General features: G+C 41.0%; 1 protein-coding gene across 1 annotated transcript in view; it reads left to right on the top strand.

Annotated features, from left to right (window-relative positions):
• NEDD1 (NEDD1 gamma-tubulin ring complex targeting factor) overlaps positions 1-16,850 on the top strand; it is a 62,342-nt gene that overhangs the window by 33,581 nt on the left and 11,911 nt on the right. Inside the window, exons 9-14 of the mRNA XM_030549395.1 lie at positions 7,343-7,474; positions 8,880-8,927; positions 10,195-10,424; positions 11,792-11,813; positions 12,258-12,413; positions 13,791-13,947. Of these exons, the coding sequence (XP_030405255.1) occupies positions 7,343-7,474; positions 8,880-8,927; positions 10,195-10,424; positions 11,792-11,813; positions 12,258-12,413; positions 13,791-13,947 (745 nt within the window). The remainder of the gene's footprint in view (positions 1-7,342; positions 7,475-8,879; positions 8,928-10,194; positions 10,425-11,791; positions 11,814-12,257; positions 12,414-13,790; positions 13,948-16,850) is intronic.

Here is a 16,850-nt window from a genome sequence, read left to right as displayed (position 1 = left end):
TCCTAATTCAGTCTGTAAACTTATCTCCCAAAAGTGGGCTTTCCCATTCCATGGAGGATGTGTTTTCTTTTGAGCCAAGTCTTAAAGTTTGCAGCCCAACCCTCCCCCAAAAAAACAAAACCAAAGATGATTTGCAATGGGAACTTCAGCCAGGACGGAAAGAGACCTGTTTGAAGGGATGAAGATAGATCAAAATTGGAAGTGTCTCCTCCTTCACGTAGAGTCCCTATGGGCATTCCCTTCACATGCGCATGCAACCATGTGCCTTTGATTGGAAATTTTTGTTTGGAGTGCTTGTTTGGCCTGCACTTGCACTCTAGTCCTCCTTGTGCTGTGGTCCAAAGATAGAGAGAGAGAGTTACCTGGGCAAGCTGCCCTCTGTTCCTTCTCAATTCCCTTTGACCTGAGATGGAGCATCTAGTGTGCCTGCATCTTGCTTAGTCTCTAGTTTAGCATTACTGTTTTTGTTTTAACCCCTTAGTTTTAGTATATTTCAGTTTTTTTGGTATGGTACTTATTACACAGAACTCCTCTGTAAAATATTTCCTCCCTCACCAGGGGAGCCTCGGTGACGGGGTGAGGTTTTTTGGTTTTTTTTGGTGGTTGTTTTGTCTTTTTGGTGGGGTGTTCTGGGATCCTCATGATTAAAATGTTGGCTCTTCTGTGGAAATCCATCCTGGTTACTGACAGACACTGTTGGTGAATCCACTCTTTCGGAGATACTCACATAGTCGGCTGAGTGCAAGATCTGCACCTCTTTTAACAATAGATTAAATCAAGTTTCAGCTCCTAATGATGGAAATAGGCTTTGTGACCACCCTCAGGCCCAGGGCATCTCTCTGTACATTGGCATCTGAGTACTCTTTACTGGCCTGTTGACCTCCATTTCTTGGTCAATCTTTGACAGAAAAAACTCCAGAAGGTACCCCCCAGGCTCCTAAGAAAAGAAGTTCTAGTTCTCCTAGTAGAGAGCCTTCATCGAAAGGAGTCCGGTCATCTCAGAGACTGTTTGCCTCAGACACCTCTGGTCCCAAAAGGTGTTCCATGAAGGCTCCAAACTACTCTGGTACTGGAAATTCTTTGAAGACTTCCAGTTCTTCAAAACACCATGGTACCAGTCATACCTTGGTACTGAAACCAACTCAGGTACTATTAAAGCATGATAGATCTAGCAGAGGCTCCAAGCACTCTACTTCACAGAAGCCTGTGCCATCTTCACACTCTTCAGTGCTGGTATCTGAGTATCTCAGATGTTGATACCCATAGAAGAGAGGCTATCTTCATCCTTGGTACCAGTCTCATCTAACAGAAATGTGTCTCAAATGTCAGTGCCATCAGTATCTGCCCCATCTTCCAAGCTGGGATCACAGAAGCAGGTAATTCTCTTGGTACCAACACCAGTTTCTGCAGAGCGTTTATCTATTTTGGCTCATTTACACTTGGTACTGCAAGAATTTAGATATTCTAGAGCCATATAAGACAAGCCATAATCCCTCTTGTTAATGGGTTCCAAGTGTTTGTCTGCACCAAGATCCACTTGGTCTCCAAGACAATGTCTTTCACCGGTATCTCATAGATCTCCAGTTCTGATTGCAACAGACAGGCAGTTGCATTTGCTTCAGGTGTCTCTCCACCGTTGGACTAAATCAAGGATGATTCCTCAGACTTCCCAGTCTCTGGATAGGGATCCCCTGACTGTTCTACAAGAGACATTCCTCCACCTTTCTATCCTGCAGGGAAATCTCAGAGGACAGATAATCTTATGCCCCTCTTTACCTGCATGACCAACATTGCATCCTGCCGCCTTTGCCTTATGGTCAACCTCAGTGGCCATACTGGAACCTCCAGGCTATCTGCTATCACCAGTTCTTGAAGCCTCCCAGCTTCTCCCGTGGAGATGGTTTAGGGACACTCTGCCCTCTCCTCACTCCCTCCTTAAAAGCCTCAGGAGAAGTCTTTTGAAGACCATGAAGCTAAAACAGACAAGGAGGTGACATCACAAACTAATATTTCATCAACCTCATCAAACAAGGCCATAGTGCCACTTCCACCATCTCTTGATGAATACTTTAAGCAGTTTTCGGAATTGATTAAATGTATTTCTGAATCATTATAGATTCTGCCAGAAGAGGTCCAGGAGTCCCAACATAATTTTTTTGACTTTTTATGTACATCAACTTCTGGCAGAGAGGCTCTACCAGTGAAAGAAACAAAACTGGACCCTAACAAAACCATCTGGCAAACTCTGGCCACTGCATACCTGCTTGCAAATGGGAGGGCAAAAAATATTGCATACTGGTGAAAAATTCAGAACTCGTATTCATTCACCCAGTCAGTGAGCATAACACACAACATCAGATGAAGTCAACACACTGTGTCAAGGAACAAAAGCATCTTGACCTATTTGGACTTGAGCTACTTGTTAGTGACTCTACAATTACCAAGCCCTGATGGCAAAATACGACTACATCAATTATGATAAATTCAACAATTGTATTGATCACATCCCAGTAGAACACACTCACTCCAACTCTACTGCAGTTGTTATGCATAGAAGTCTGGGCTACAACTGTTTAGCTTTTCTAGGGAGGTCCAAAATACTGTATTGGATCTTCCTTTCTGTGAGCATAAGCTCTTTTCTCAAATGAACCTCTTCTCACTTGAAAAGATTCCAGGGCCATGCTCAGTAAGTAAGAGAAATTTAGTAAGTTGTACTTGGCATAGAGAGCTTATCTGGTTCAATACTCTTTCTCCCAAAAATCCACCGAACCACCTAAAAGAAACCTAGCTATCAAAAGAAGACTATCCACTGTGACTATTGTAACCTTCATTACCTAGCAGTCCTTGTCCTCCAAACATCAATGTTGATGATTTGGTTAAGGGTACAGAACATCCCCCCACAACAGAATGGTGCAGCTGAAGATTCTGATCTGCCTCCCTCCCTTTGAAAACTGATTCTCCCATTTCCAACCAAATCATATCCAGCAAGTTAATTTTTTAAGCCATAACACTGAGTTATTTCATTCAGTTCACCTCCATCTTCACCTTCCCCATCCCTTTTCAGGGACCCTTCTCACAAGCACCTGCTGAGACAGGAAGTCAACTCTCTCCTACGTATAGGGGCCATGGAAACAGTTTCAGCTAAACACAGAGGGGAAAGGTTTGAATTCCAAGTTTTTATTTTGGTCCCATAAAAGAACAGAGGATGGAGACCAATATTAGCTTTCTGGCTCCTAAACACCTTCATGAAATCACAAAAATTCAGAATGCATACCCTCAGCTGTAATTCCATTGTTAGATTCTGGGAATTGATTCTTAGCCCTCAGTCTTCAAGATGTGTACTTCCATGTTTCAATTCACCCCTCTACCAGGAGGCTTCTTTGCATTCTAGTCAGCGAGTCTCTTCCAGTATGAAATATTCCCTTTTGATCTTTCCTCTGCTCCAAGAGTGTCCTCAAACATCATAGTAGTGGTAGCTACTTGTTTGTGTTATCTGGGAATAATAGTCTTCGTTTACTTTGGTTGCTGAAGGGACAGTCGTACAACAAAACTCAGTGTCTCTGCCATCCATCTGATAATGTCTGTCTTCCATAGATTAGGATTTCAACTCAGTATTGACAAGTCCACTTTGACTCTGGTTTAGCAAATAGATTTCATAGGGGCTTCTTTGAATTACATAACAGCCAGAGCTTATCTTCTGAGGGACAGATTTATAACTCTAACAAACCTAATTTCCAAGCTGCAAGTAGGTCCCCAGACTTCAGCAAGAAATTGTCTTCCTATGTTAGTTCTTACGGCAGCATGTATTTTTGTAATACACTACACTAGATTATGCCTTCACTCCTTTCAAGGATAGCTCAAACAGTCTATATTCCGAACATACAGTCTAGACAAGCTCCTATGATTCCCTCACAATGAATTGGACTGACTCAGTGGATGGAAAGACCCCTCTAAAATCTGTGCAGGAGTCCCATTTTTCCTGTTTCCTCCCACTGTCAGTATAACATCAGATGCATCCCTTCTGGGATGGGCAATGCACCTGGGGGATTTTACTAAGTGAGAGCAAGTGGTCTGCCCAAGAATCTTTTCTATACATTAACATTCTGGAACTGAGAGTAGTCAGGAATGCCTGTATCTACTTCCTTCCTTTAATCAGGCACAAGTCTATCAAAATCATAACTATATGCCCTGCTTGTTTTACATCAGTGGGGAAGTGAGATCCCCTTTTCTTTGGGCTGAAGCCATAAAGCTATGGAACTGGCACACAGGCAGTCACATTCTGATGTCAACATCTTACCTACTAGGCATACAGAACACCAGAGCTGACAATCTCAGCAGGCATTTCTCCCAAGATTACAAGATGGAACTGGACTCGAGAACTCTCCATTGTGTCTTTCTAACATGCAGTGTTTAAGAAGTGGATCTCTTTTCTACCACTCTCAACAACAAGGGCAGGAACTTTTGTTTGAAAGGAAGTCTGCGTCCCCTTTTTTTTAAATGATGTCATCCTTATTCTGTGAATGACTGCACAGATCCTTCAATATCATTGCTTCTGAGAGTGCTCACAGAGCAAGAAAAAGCCAGAGTCATTTTAGTTGTACCAACTTGGCCCAGACAGGTCTGGTACCCTTACCTGATTTGCCTCCCTTCTTGTTCACCTGTTCCCTATGTGCTGTGCCAGGACCCTGGCTGCTCTCTTCAGCCCAGCTCCTCAGTGATTCTTGGGGATGGAGACTTCTACAGAAGTACAGTAGAAAGACATCTATGAAAAATGCTTACCTTCAGAAGTGGAAGAGATTTCACCATTCCTGTGTCTGATGACAGACTTTTTCTGTTTACTCTTCCCTTTCTGTTGTCCTTGACTATCTGTTGGAATAAAATAAATCAGATCTTGTCATGGGTCTGTCACGGTTCACTTAGTGGCTATGACAGCCTTTCATTTGTACATGGAGGTTTTTCAGTTTTTGCTCACTTCACAATGACAACATTTCTCGAAGGACTGATGAATTTTTTTTATGCAGATTAAGGAACCCACCCCAGTATGGAATGGGAATTTGGTCCTTAACTGTCTAATGAAGCCCCCTTTTTGCACTTCTTCTGGCTACCTGTGCACTATTCCACCTGTCTATGAAGTCAGTCTTCCTGGTAGCCATCACTTCTGCCTGAGGGGTTGGATAAATGGGTGTTCTAAAGGCAGACCCCCCCCACTCACCATGTTCTTCAGGAGCAAAGTTTCGTTACAACCACGTCATAGATTCCTACCTAAAGTTTCTTCTGACTTCCGTGTTAACCAGGTTTTCACCTGGCATGGCTTTTAAAAGAAAACTGGACCAGAAAGGAAGCAGCCTTACATTCTTTAGATGTCAGAAGGACACTAATGTTCTATTTAGATAGAACCAAGCATTTCAGGAAGTCTCCTAGACTCTTTGTGTCAGTTGCTGACAGATTCGGAAGATCTGCAGTTACACTCAGAGATACACTTTGAGAGTCTTCAGGATGAATTATCCCTTATTATGACAATGTTCAGTCTCCTTCTAGGGTGATAACCCATTCCACAAGGTCCCAATCTACTTCTGTGGCTTTCATTTAACGACATTCTGGTCACTGATGTTTCAGAGCCATAACTTGGACCTCAGTACATACCTTTTTCCAAACATTATGCTCTGATTCGTTCTTCTAAAGCAAATGCTGTGGTTGGCAATGCAGTCTTCAGTGTTACATTCATCTCCATCAAGGGATACTGCTTGGGTGTTACCTGAAGTGGAGCACACATAGGTCTGGTCTACACTGGTGGAGGGGGGATCAAGATAAGATACGTCAACTTCAGCTACGCTATTCTTGTAGCTGAAGTTGTGTATCTTAGATCGACTTAATCACTTTTTTTTGCATCCTTGCGGCACAGGATCAATGGCCACCGCTCCCCCTGTCGACCCCGCTTCCACCTATCGCCATGGTGGAGTACCTGAGTCGACAGCAGAGCGATTGGGGATCGATTTTCTCCGCGTCTACACTAGACATGATAAATTGATCCCCAATAGATCGATCACTATTGGCCGATCCGGCGGGTAGTGTAGATGTACTCTTAGGGACACTACTTGTAGAAGAAGTTACCTTGTGCAGTAACTGGAGTTTTTAAGATATGTATCACTGTGGGTGCTCCTCAGTGAACTAGAGATCAATAAAGATCTGTTCCCAAGCCATTGTGGACAGACAACCTTTATACTACTGCAAGTGATCTAAAGTTATATTTAGCTTTGTTTTTCTATGCTGCTTTTCTAGGTTTAAAAGAGATGTAGAGGCTGACAGGCTTAGCCCATCTGTAACTATAAAATCTGAGTTGGATCGATCTTGGAATATCCACCTTTTTGCTTCCAGTGAAAAATGACCACCTTTGGAATAGAGGAGACTTCAAGAATAGTTATCCTTTCTTTTATGTCTGTATCTTTCATTTCTTCTTCGTTCTTGTAGAATTTTCAATTGAGACTCTTTTTTTGATTAAACTTTAAGATGACATGAGACTGGCCATACTGGGTCAGACCAATGGTCTATCTAGCCCTGTATCCTGTCTTCCAACAGTGACCAATGCCAGGTGCTCCAGAGGGAATGAACAGAACAGGTAATCACCAAGTGATCCGTCCCCTGTGCCCATTCCCAGCTTCTGGCAAACAAAGGCCAGGGACACCTAGCTAACTGCTCATTTTCTAAACACTAGTTTTAGAGCTGAGGATGGGGAGCAGCTTGAAGATACACGCATATATTTATATATAATTTTAAACTGAACATTTAACAACTGTGTATTTAAGCAGAGACTGCTTTTATTGCTGGATAATGTTGATAGGTGACTTTTTTCTCCTCTAAGCTTATAAAAGTACTTTACTTTTGGAGGAGCGGGGTGGGTGTTTTTTTTGTTTTTTTGTTTTTTTACTAATTTCCATTAATCCTGACTCATCCATCAAGTAAACAACACATTTTGTGGTGTTACCTGTAAAACTTAGTTTGAGCATTTGTCTCCATTAACAAGACTCCTTGTATAAAAGGAAAAAGTCAACCTATATTTTTCTTTCACGTGTGTGACTGGAGGCTGTTAATGAGGTAACTCTCTCACATGGAGGAATGTACAGACAAAGCTATCAGAGTTTGTTTTCTAATTAGAATTGCTATAAGACAGCACAGTAAAAGTACAGCAAACTTTGTTTTGCCTTCTGTTAGGGAAACTGCTTGGATTGATGTTCAGTTAGAGATTTTGTAAAGCAAGCAGAGTCTTTTTTTTTTATTTTCTGTTTAATTTTATTTGATGTAATGAAACAGTAAATCCCTAATAGAACATTGTTGTTATCTTAAGGTTTTCCTCGTGGCGGCAGCACGGATGTAATTCTATCTAAAGAAACAGATCATGGGAAGAGTGCCAATATGACTAACTTTGATGATCTGGGACGAGATAGTTTGGGTGACATGTTCTCTCCAGTCAGAGATGGTAAGTTATTAATATTGAAACTTGTAAGATTAGTTACAGTGCAGATGGGGAAAAACAAAACAAAAAAACCGAGGAGTTGTTGGGGCACCTTAGAGACTAACAAATGTATTTGGGCATAAGCTTTCGTGGGCAAGAACCCACTTAATCAGATGTATGAAGTAAGAAGCACAGGAGCAGGTATAAGTACATAAAAGGATGGGGGTTGCTTTACCAAGTCTTGGGTCAGTCTAACGAGATAAATCAATTAACAGCAGGATACCAAGGGAGGAAAAATAACTTTTGAAGTGGTAGGAGAGTAGCTCATTACAGTTGACAAGAAGGTACCTGCTCCTGTATTTTTTATTTCATACATCTGATGAAGTGAGTTCTAGCCCACGAAAACTTATGCCCAAATAAATTTGTTAGTCTCGAAGATGCCACAGGGGCTCCTTGTATTTTTTTGCTGACACAGACTAACACAACTACTACTGAAACCTGTCACAATGCAGATGAATTCTTGCTGTGTGCTCTGTCTGGCATCATATTGTGCAATACTTCTCCATACAACAAGGCTCAGAGAGCTTAATGCTTTTAGTCTTGCACATATTGCACAGGATCCTATCTTTTTGCAGGCTTTGGAAAACTAGGATTTTTTTTTTTTAAGTAGGCGGACAACAAACTTTTTCATCAGAGCATTTGTAAAAATGCAAGAGTTGGCTGTAAGAAAACATCAGTGTCAAGTATCAATAAAAATACTGCCATTGTGGTCATTTGAATACTTATTGTCCGAGATAGGCCTATGGTGCACAGTCCAGATCCAAAGTTCTGGGATCCTAGTTGTGTCTCAGACTCTTTCTCTGTGATGTATTTTTTAAAACTTATTAGAAACAAAAGTATGAAATAGACTAATATGGTGCTCAAATACCCAGAAGGCAAATTAATAAGAAAACTATCAGAGGCATTATTTTTATTGATTTCTAGGAGCTTATGTTGATGGAGAAGTTAGTGTTGTGCTTTCACCTTTGGGCTCTGATCCTGAAAGCACATGTACTAATGTGGATCTCTGCACCTGTATGCAATCCTATTGGAAGTCATGAATCTGTATAAATAGAGCCCTACAAATCTGCGGACCACTTTTGGGGATCGCAGATCAGATGCGGATACAAATTTTGTATCTAGAGCCCTGCAAGTCTGCGGATATCTGCTTTTATCTGTGGACCGTTTCTGTGGATCGGATGCAGATACAAACTCTATATCCATACAGTGCTCTATCTATGAGTGCAAGAGTTCAGAATACAGAAGCTGTTCCTGTTTCATTATTCAGTTCATTGCTTATTATTAAAATACTGTGTTGATGTAGCGTAGACTGAATCTGTGTCAGTATTCAAGTTTTAAATTAACCTTTATTTTTGTCAATATTTTGTAGATGTTGCAGTTTACAAAACAAGTGAAGATCTTCCAGGAAAAGGAGATGGTAAGCATTTTTGCAGTGCATTTCTGTTTACTGTCAAGGCTAAAAACAAAACAAGCCTGGTTAGCCAAGGCATTACGCCAGTTTTATGCAGATATGATTCCATTGGAACCAAACCATCCATGCAGTCAGACATCAGTGGAACTGCACTGGTATAAAATGGACATAATAATGTCAGGGCCCATTATGTATAGTATTTGGTGTGCAGTTGTCATAACTTTTTTCCCCAGATCTGGACCTTAGCATCCAAAATATGGGTGTTAGCATGAAAACCTCCAAGCTTAGTTACCAGCTTGGACCTGGTAAAGCTGCCACCAGCCAGGAATTATACAGTGCCTAGCTCACTGTGGTCTCCCCAAAACCTTCCCTGGGGGACCCCCAGACTCAGATGCCTTGAGTCCTACAACAAAGGGAAATAACCCCTTCCCCTTGTTTCCTGGTTACTTCTTCCCAGGCTCCCCTCCCTGGACGACCCTAGGAGATTCCCTGCTTCCAGTCCTGGAAACACAAGTACCGAGAGAGCTAATCTCTCTCCTGCCCTCACCCAGAGGATATGCAAAGTCAGGCTTAGCAAATCTAACACAAAGAGATTTTCCCCCTGACTTCTTCCTCCCACCAATTCCCTGGTGAGCTGCAGACTCAATTCCCTGGAGTCCCCACTAAAGAAAAACTCCAACAGGTCTTAAAAAGAAAGCTTTATATAAAAAGAGTGAAAAAGGACATAATATGTAGTCTCTGTATCAAGGTGGCAATATACAGGGTCAATTGCTTAAAAGAAAAATGAATAAACAGCCTTATCCAAAAAGAACACAATTTAAAAGATTCCAGCAACTACACACATGTAAATACAAAAGAAAACAATATAAACCTATTGTCTTACTATCTTTGTACTTACAACTTGGAAACAGAAGATTAGAAAGCCAGGAGATAGAAAAAATCACTCTCAGAGCCGAGAGGGCACAGACACAAGACAAAGAACAAAGAACTCACACCCCAAAACTTCCCTCCACCCAGATTTGAAAAAGTCTTGTTTCCTGATTGGTCCTCTGGTCAGGTGTTTCAGGTTACTCCTTTCCAGGTGAAAGAGACATTAACCCTTAGCTATCTGTTTATGACAGCAGTGTAACAGCAAATCATAACTGTTTTAAGAAAGCATTCCTGTAGATAATCAGTAGTTCAGGATATGGGTTTTCTCTCCATGTTTGCATGTGTGTTAATGAATACTTCAGTGTAAGCCAGAAAAACCTTTTGTTTTCTCTTTCCCTTTCAGGTTTGGATTTTCAGCCCTACTTTTCTGGTTTGGATTTCCTCCCCCAATTCAACACTGTGTTTCCCATAAAAAGAAACACAGTAGGTGCTTGCATGCAAGGGACACGTTCTAGCCCATTACATGCATTTGTGGGCTCTCCTATTAAAGAAGAAGACGAGCACCCAAATCAAGATGCTGAAGCTACAAAAATAAATATTGGAAAACAGGAATCTAGAGAACCCTTGAAACAGGTACTCTATGCTAATTCCTCTCATACGTCATTGTTTTTTGTTTTGTTAAGTGTCTGCCTGTTGCCTTTTACCTGCAATAAATACTTTTATTGGGAATTTGCCAAAAAAATGTTCCAGGTAAAGTGTACTAAAAGGACTGCAAAATAACCGTTAGATGTCACAATAACCTTGCAGTATCTCTGTCTTACTCCAGTTTAGACTATTCAGACATTTAAAGAGATCAAGAATCAGACTTAAATGATCATTTTGAGGAGTCTCTTGTGGTCTTGAGCAACATGATATGAGTTTACATCGTTTTTAAAAAAGTCCTTGACATTATAATACTTTGAAACCAATGAAGAGAAGCTATACTACCATGCAGAATATTCTTAATTTCTGAATATTAGGGAACTATTATTTCTTGACTTAGAAAGCATTTTCCACAAAACTCATAAGACCTAGAAAGGGGAAAGGTGTCCTTTCTTTTGAGGTGGTCTCTGCTTACTCCTCTTTATGAAATCTGCTTCCACTTCTGTTGCTGTTGAGATTCAGGAACTCTCTCTAGAAAGCAATGCTTGCAGCACTGAACCTTTACAGATGAATTTACAAAAGGCCCACGTCACTCCAGTTCTTTTCTTTCTGTAGGTAGCTCTGAGTATGAGTTGGTTATGAGTCTGATTTTTGAGTCTCAAGAACCTGTTGCTGTTATGGATCCTCTGTTAGTGCCAGAATCTACCCAGATAATAGAGATGTGGTATTAAGCCAGCACCTACCAATCATCATCTTCCATTGGAACAAGCCATAGCAAGTTTTCCCTCAATGTCAGGGTTTTCCTTAGCTTTGGAAAAGTCTGTTGCAGCACAAGAGTTTTGGGCACAGTCCCCTGAGTTTCAAGCAGATTCTCTATCTGAGGATGTTTCAGGCATGTCCTCATGAACAAAGGTAAGAAAAACTGAGAGGTCTTCAGTGCCAGAGGTCTTGGCACTATCCCGGAAAGGGAATAAATACATGAGCCCAAAAACTGTGTGGCCGAACTACCTCCAAGGGCACTGTTGAGTCTGAAGGTTCTTTTGGCTTTTCTTGTATTGCTGACTCCCTGTTTTTCTGCAATTGTGGCTCATGTGAGTCCTGTAGCACCATTACCAGAACATATGACTTTGCTCCTGGCTAGAGGAGATAGTTCTGCTTTCTTAAAAAGAGAAGAGAACTAATTAATCTGCCATATTTTTTCTGCTGAGAAGAAAATACTGCATTAGTCATGAACAGTGTCTATTTCCTTCTACAATGGTAAGTAGATATTGGGTTTTACCATTCTAATACTAATGCAAAGCCAAGTTTTTGAGGTCAGCTTCAAGGATATGCTGTAAATATCTGTATTTAAATTTTAGTTTGCATTAGTCACTAGAGTTGGTTGGAAATTCTTTGTCTAAACACTTTTGTTTAAAAAATGCCAACTCAGCAAACCAATCTTTCTCCCCAGAAACTTTGTTAGGAACTTTTCAAAGAGGAATATCTGTGTAATCTGATGTTTAGGGCACTCCTGATCTGGAGCTGGTCTCCTACATCCCAGGGGAGTTCCCTAGCTGTTATGCTAATGAGTATTCTGGGATTGGTGCTCTCATTTCTGTGAAAAATGTCAAAAGGTCTCAGTTTTGTTCTGATGTGGAACAAAAGCAAATTCCAAAATCTCAAAATTTTGGGTGAAATGGAATCACTGTTTTCTAGCAGACTTATTTGTTCCAGCTTTCCAAACACAAAAATACATAAAAGAGGCAATGTAGATCTTAAAATGTAGATAGTCATTAAGTACAACTGAAGTGTTAAAATTATTACTGTTTTTAATTTGACTTACAGCTTTCAAATTGAGCTCATTGAATGCTGAGTCTGGAAATTCAAATCCTCCACATTTGCCCTCTGTAATCAAGACTCCGGAAGGAAATGAAAGACTAGGGAAGAATATTCAGGCACTCTTGATGTCCGATTCACCAGTAAATGGTACTACCTCATCAAGTAAGTGTGTGGAAGTTGTCTGGTTTGACAAGTGGTTATTGTGTGTTATAATACCTAATGTGAAAACTGTCACAGAAGTGACTTTAGCATTAAAACTGAATTAAAGGGCAAGTAACTGTGAGTAATTTTTTTTATAGCATGCTAGGTATAACTAGAGCTGCTTATATGTAGGATAAAATAATCAAAAGCATCTAAGGGCTTGTCTACATGAACACTTGGTTTGTGGCAAGCTTGGGTGTAAATATAACCCAGTGAACATTAAGTATCTCTCTGTGGACCCTGCTGCCGTGCACTTAAAGTTCCCTCATGCATTTTGATCTACTCCCTTTTCAAAGTCGGGTACCTGAAAGTGCACTAGGGAACTTTTAGTGTGCGGCAGAGTTACACTTCAGCTTGCAGCAAACAAAGCGTCTGTGTAAACACTCCCAAATGACTTGGGAGCCTAAAGGCCAGATCTACAAAGGTATTTAGCTGGTTAAAGATGCAGGTAGGTACCTAGTAGGATTTTCCAAAGCGCCTAAATTAGATATATATCTCAAGTGGTTTTTTAAATTCCACTAAGCACCTAGCCACATCATTAGTACTTCTGTAGATCTAGCCCTTAGGCTCTCAAGTCACTTAATCTTGTGCGTAAAATATTCCAAAACATAGACTCATAGAAATATAGAGCTGGAAGGACCCCCATAGATTATCTAACCCAGTACCCTGCATGGAGGCAGGACTAAGTATTATCTGTTGTTGTCGGTTGGTTGTTTTGTCTAACCTGTTCTTAAAAAGCTTCAGTGATGGAGTTTTTACAACCTCCCTGGGTAATTTGTTCCAATACTTAACTACCCTGACAGTTTTTCTAATGTGTAACCTAAATCTCCCGTCTTGTAATTTAAGACCATTGCTCCTTTTCCTGTCCTCAGTGGATAAGGAGAACAATTTATCACTCTCCTGTATATAACAACCTTATATGTACTTGAAGACTGTTATCATGTCCCCCCTCAGTCTTCTCCAGATTAAACAAACCCAGGGTCTTTCCCCAAAGGTCATGTTTTCTAGACCTTTCTCATTTTTGTTTGCCCCCCTCTGGACTTTTTCCTGTTTATTCACATCTTTTCTGAAGTGTGATGCCCAGCACTGGACACAGTACTCCAGTTGAGGCCTTTTCAGTGCTGAGTAAAGTAAAACTACTTCTTATATCTTGCTTACAATACTCCTGCTAATATCTCCCAGAATGATGTTTTCTTCCCCTCCCCCCCAACAGTATTACATTGTTGACTCGTTTTAGTTTGTGATCCTTCTCTCAAGACAGATGCCTTGTGGAGTAACAGAAGTTTTCTCTTAGTCTCCTCCATATTCACTCTAATACTCTTCATTTTTCTTCTATAGCTCCAAAGATAACTTCCTCTGTCACTGCAGGAGTTGCCAGTTCATTATCTGAAAAAATAGTAGACACCATTGGAAGTAATAGACCAAATGCACCATTGACATCAGTTCAAATTCATTTCATTCAAAATATGATACAGGAAACACTGGATGATTTCAGGTAAAGTATGTTCATGCAATGTTTGGAATATTACATTGACTTGATTTTTTTTCAATTGACTTTTGTAACTTCATATGAAGCGTTTAATACAAACTCTGGATGGCAAAACAAATCATTCAGTTTTGTATAATCAGAATTCAGCTTCAACTAAAGTACGGTAAACATGCTGTAGATTTTTTTCATTGGTCATCAACCTGTCTAACTATATTAGGGTTTCTGTTAGGACTGTCAAGCAATTAAAAAAATTAATTGTGATTAATCACGCTGTTAAACAATAATAGAATACCATTTATTTAAATATTTTTGGATGTTTTCTACATTTTCAAATAAATTGATTTCAATTACAACACAGAATACAACTGCTCACTTTATATTTATTTTTTATTACAAATATTTACACTGTAAAAAACCAAAAGAAATAGTATTTTTCAGTTCACCTAATACAAGTACTGTAGTGCAATCTCTTCATCATGAAAGTTGAACTTACAAATGCAGAATTTATGTACGAAAAACTGCATTAAAAAATAAAACAATGTAAAATTTTATAGCCTGCAAGTCCACTCAGTCCTACTTCTTGTTCAGCCAATTGCTCAAACAAACAAGTTTGTTTACATTTGCAGGAGATAATGCTGCCAGCTTCTTGTTTACAATGTCACGTGAAAGTAAGAACAAGCATTCTCGTGGGACTGTTATAGCTGGCGTCACAAGATATTTACATGCCAGATGGGCTGAAGAGTTATATGTTCCCTCATGTTTCAACCACCATTCCAGGGGACATGCATCTAGGGTTGCCAACTTTCTAATCACGCAAGATCGAACACCCTAGCCCTACCCCTTCCCTGAGGCCCCGCCTCCCTGACTACATTCCCCCTCCCTTGGTGGCTCAGTCTCTCCCTCACTCACTTTCACTGGGTAAGGGGGTTGGAGTGCGGGAGGTGGGCCCAGGCTGGGAGGTAGGGTGAGGGATTCGGAGTATGGGAGGGGGCTGCGGTTTGAGTAGGGGGTTGGGGTGCAGGAGGGGGCGAGGGCTCCAGCTGGGGGTGCTGGCTCTGGGGTGGGGCTGTGGATCAGGAGTTTGGGGTGCAGGAGGGGGCTCCAGGTTTGGGGGGGCCTCGGGGCTGGGGCTCGGTTTTGGGATGCGGGCTTACCTCAGGTTGCTCCTGGTCAGCGGCATAGCAAGGCTAAGGCCACTCCCTGCCTGCCCTGGCTCTGCGCTACTCTCTGAAAGCAGCCAGCAGATCCGACTCCTAGATGAGGGGGTCAGGAGGCGCAGCGTGCTGCTCTTGCCCACAAGCATCGCCTCCACAGCTCCCATTGGCTGTGGTTTCTGGCCAATGGGAGCGCAGAGCCGGTGCTCGGGGTAGGGGCAGCACGCTGAGCCCTCTGGACCCCCACCTAGGAGCTGGACCTGCTGGCCACTTCCAGGGTGCAGCACAGAGCCAGGACAGATAGGAACTAGCTTGCCTTAGCACCACCAACCGGACTTTTAATGGCCCAGTCGGCAGTGCTGACTGGAGCTGCCGAGGTCCCTTTTTGACAGAGCATTCCGGTTGAAAACAAGATGCCCGACAACCCTACAGGCATCCATGCTGATGATGGGTTCTACTCTATAATAATCCAAAGCAGTGTGGACTGATGCATGTTCATTTTTATTATCTGTGTCAGATGCCGCCAGTAGAAGGTTGATTTTCATTTTTGGTGGTTTGGGTTCTGTAGTTTCCACATTGGAGTGTTGCTCTTTTAAGACTTCTGAAAGCATGCTCCACACCTAGTCCCTCTCAGATTTTGGAAGGAACTTCTGATTCTTAAACCTTGGGTCGAGTGCTGTGGCTATATTTAGAAATCTCACATTGGTGCCTTCTTTGTGTTTTGTGAAATCTGCAGTGAAAATGTTCTTAAAATGAACAACATGTGCTTGGTCATCATCCAAGACTGCTAGAACATGAAATGTATGGCAAAATGCAGGTAACACAGAGCAGGGGACATACAATTCCCCCCCAAGGAGTTAAGTCACAAGTTTAATTAACACATTTTTTTTTAACAAGCGCCGTCAGCATGAAAGCATGTCCTCTGGAATGGTGGCCAAAGCATGAAGGGACATACGAATGTTTAGCATATATGGCATGTAAATACCTTGCAATGCTGGGTGCAAAAGTGCCATTCAAATACCAGTCCTCACTTTTTGGTGATGTAAATAAAAAGAGGGCAGCATTATCTCTTGTAAACATAAACAAGTTTGTTTATCTTAAAATTAGCTGAACAAGAAGTAGGACTGAGTGGACTTTTAGGTTTTGAAGTTTTATATTGTTTTGTTTCAGAGTGCAGTTATGTAACAAAAATCTGTTTTGTAAGTTGCACTTTCATGAGAAAGAGATTGCACTACAGCACTTGTATGAGATGAATTGAAAAATACTATTTCTTTTGTTTATCATTTTTGCTGTGCAAATATTTTTCTACATTTTCATTTTCATATATGAAAATGTAGAAGAACATTCAAAATATTTAATAAATTTGAAGTGGTATTCTGTTGTTCAACAGTGTGATTAAAACTGCTATTAATCACAGTATAATGTTTTGAGTTAATTGTGTGAGTTAACTGTGATTAATTGACAGTCCTAGTTTCTGTATCTCCTATCACTGAAGTATCAAGGGTCCCAATACTGCAAGCTTGTGCATAACTTTATTCATGTGAGTAGTCCTATTGATTTCAATAGGTTGAGGCCATAATGGGGCTACTCATATGAATAAATTTTACATATATTTGCAGGATTGGTAAACTACATGCTTTTTGGGTAAGTTTTAGATCTGCATGATGAGTTCCTTAGTAGATTTTGTGGCGTCTTCTGTTGCTTCTCCCTTCTCTACAAATAGGAGTTTCTGCTTTGGGTACTAACTGTTTTAGG

The sequence above is a fragment of the Gopherus evgoodei genome, chromosome 1 (assembly GCF_007399415.2).
Source record: "Gopherus evgoodei ecotype Sinaloan lineage chromosome 1, rGopEvg1_v1.p, whole genome shotgun sequence".
In the NCBI taxonomy this organism is placed as follows: domain Eukaryota; kingdom Metazoa; phylum Chordata; order Testudines; family Testudinidae; genus Gopherus; species Gopherus evgoodei.
This window is presented reverse-complemented; position numbering and strand designations above follow the sequence as displayed.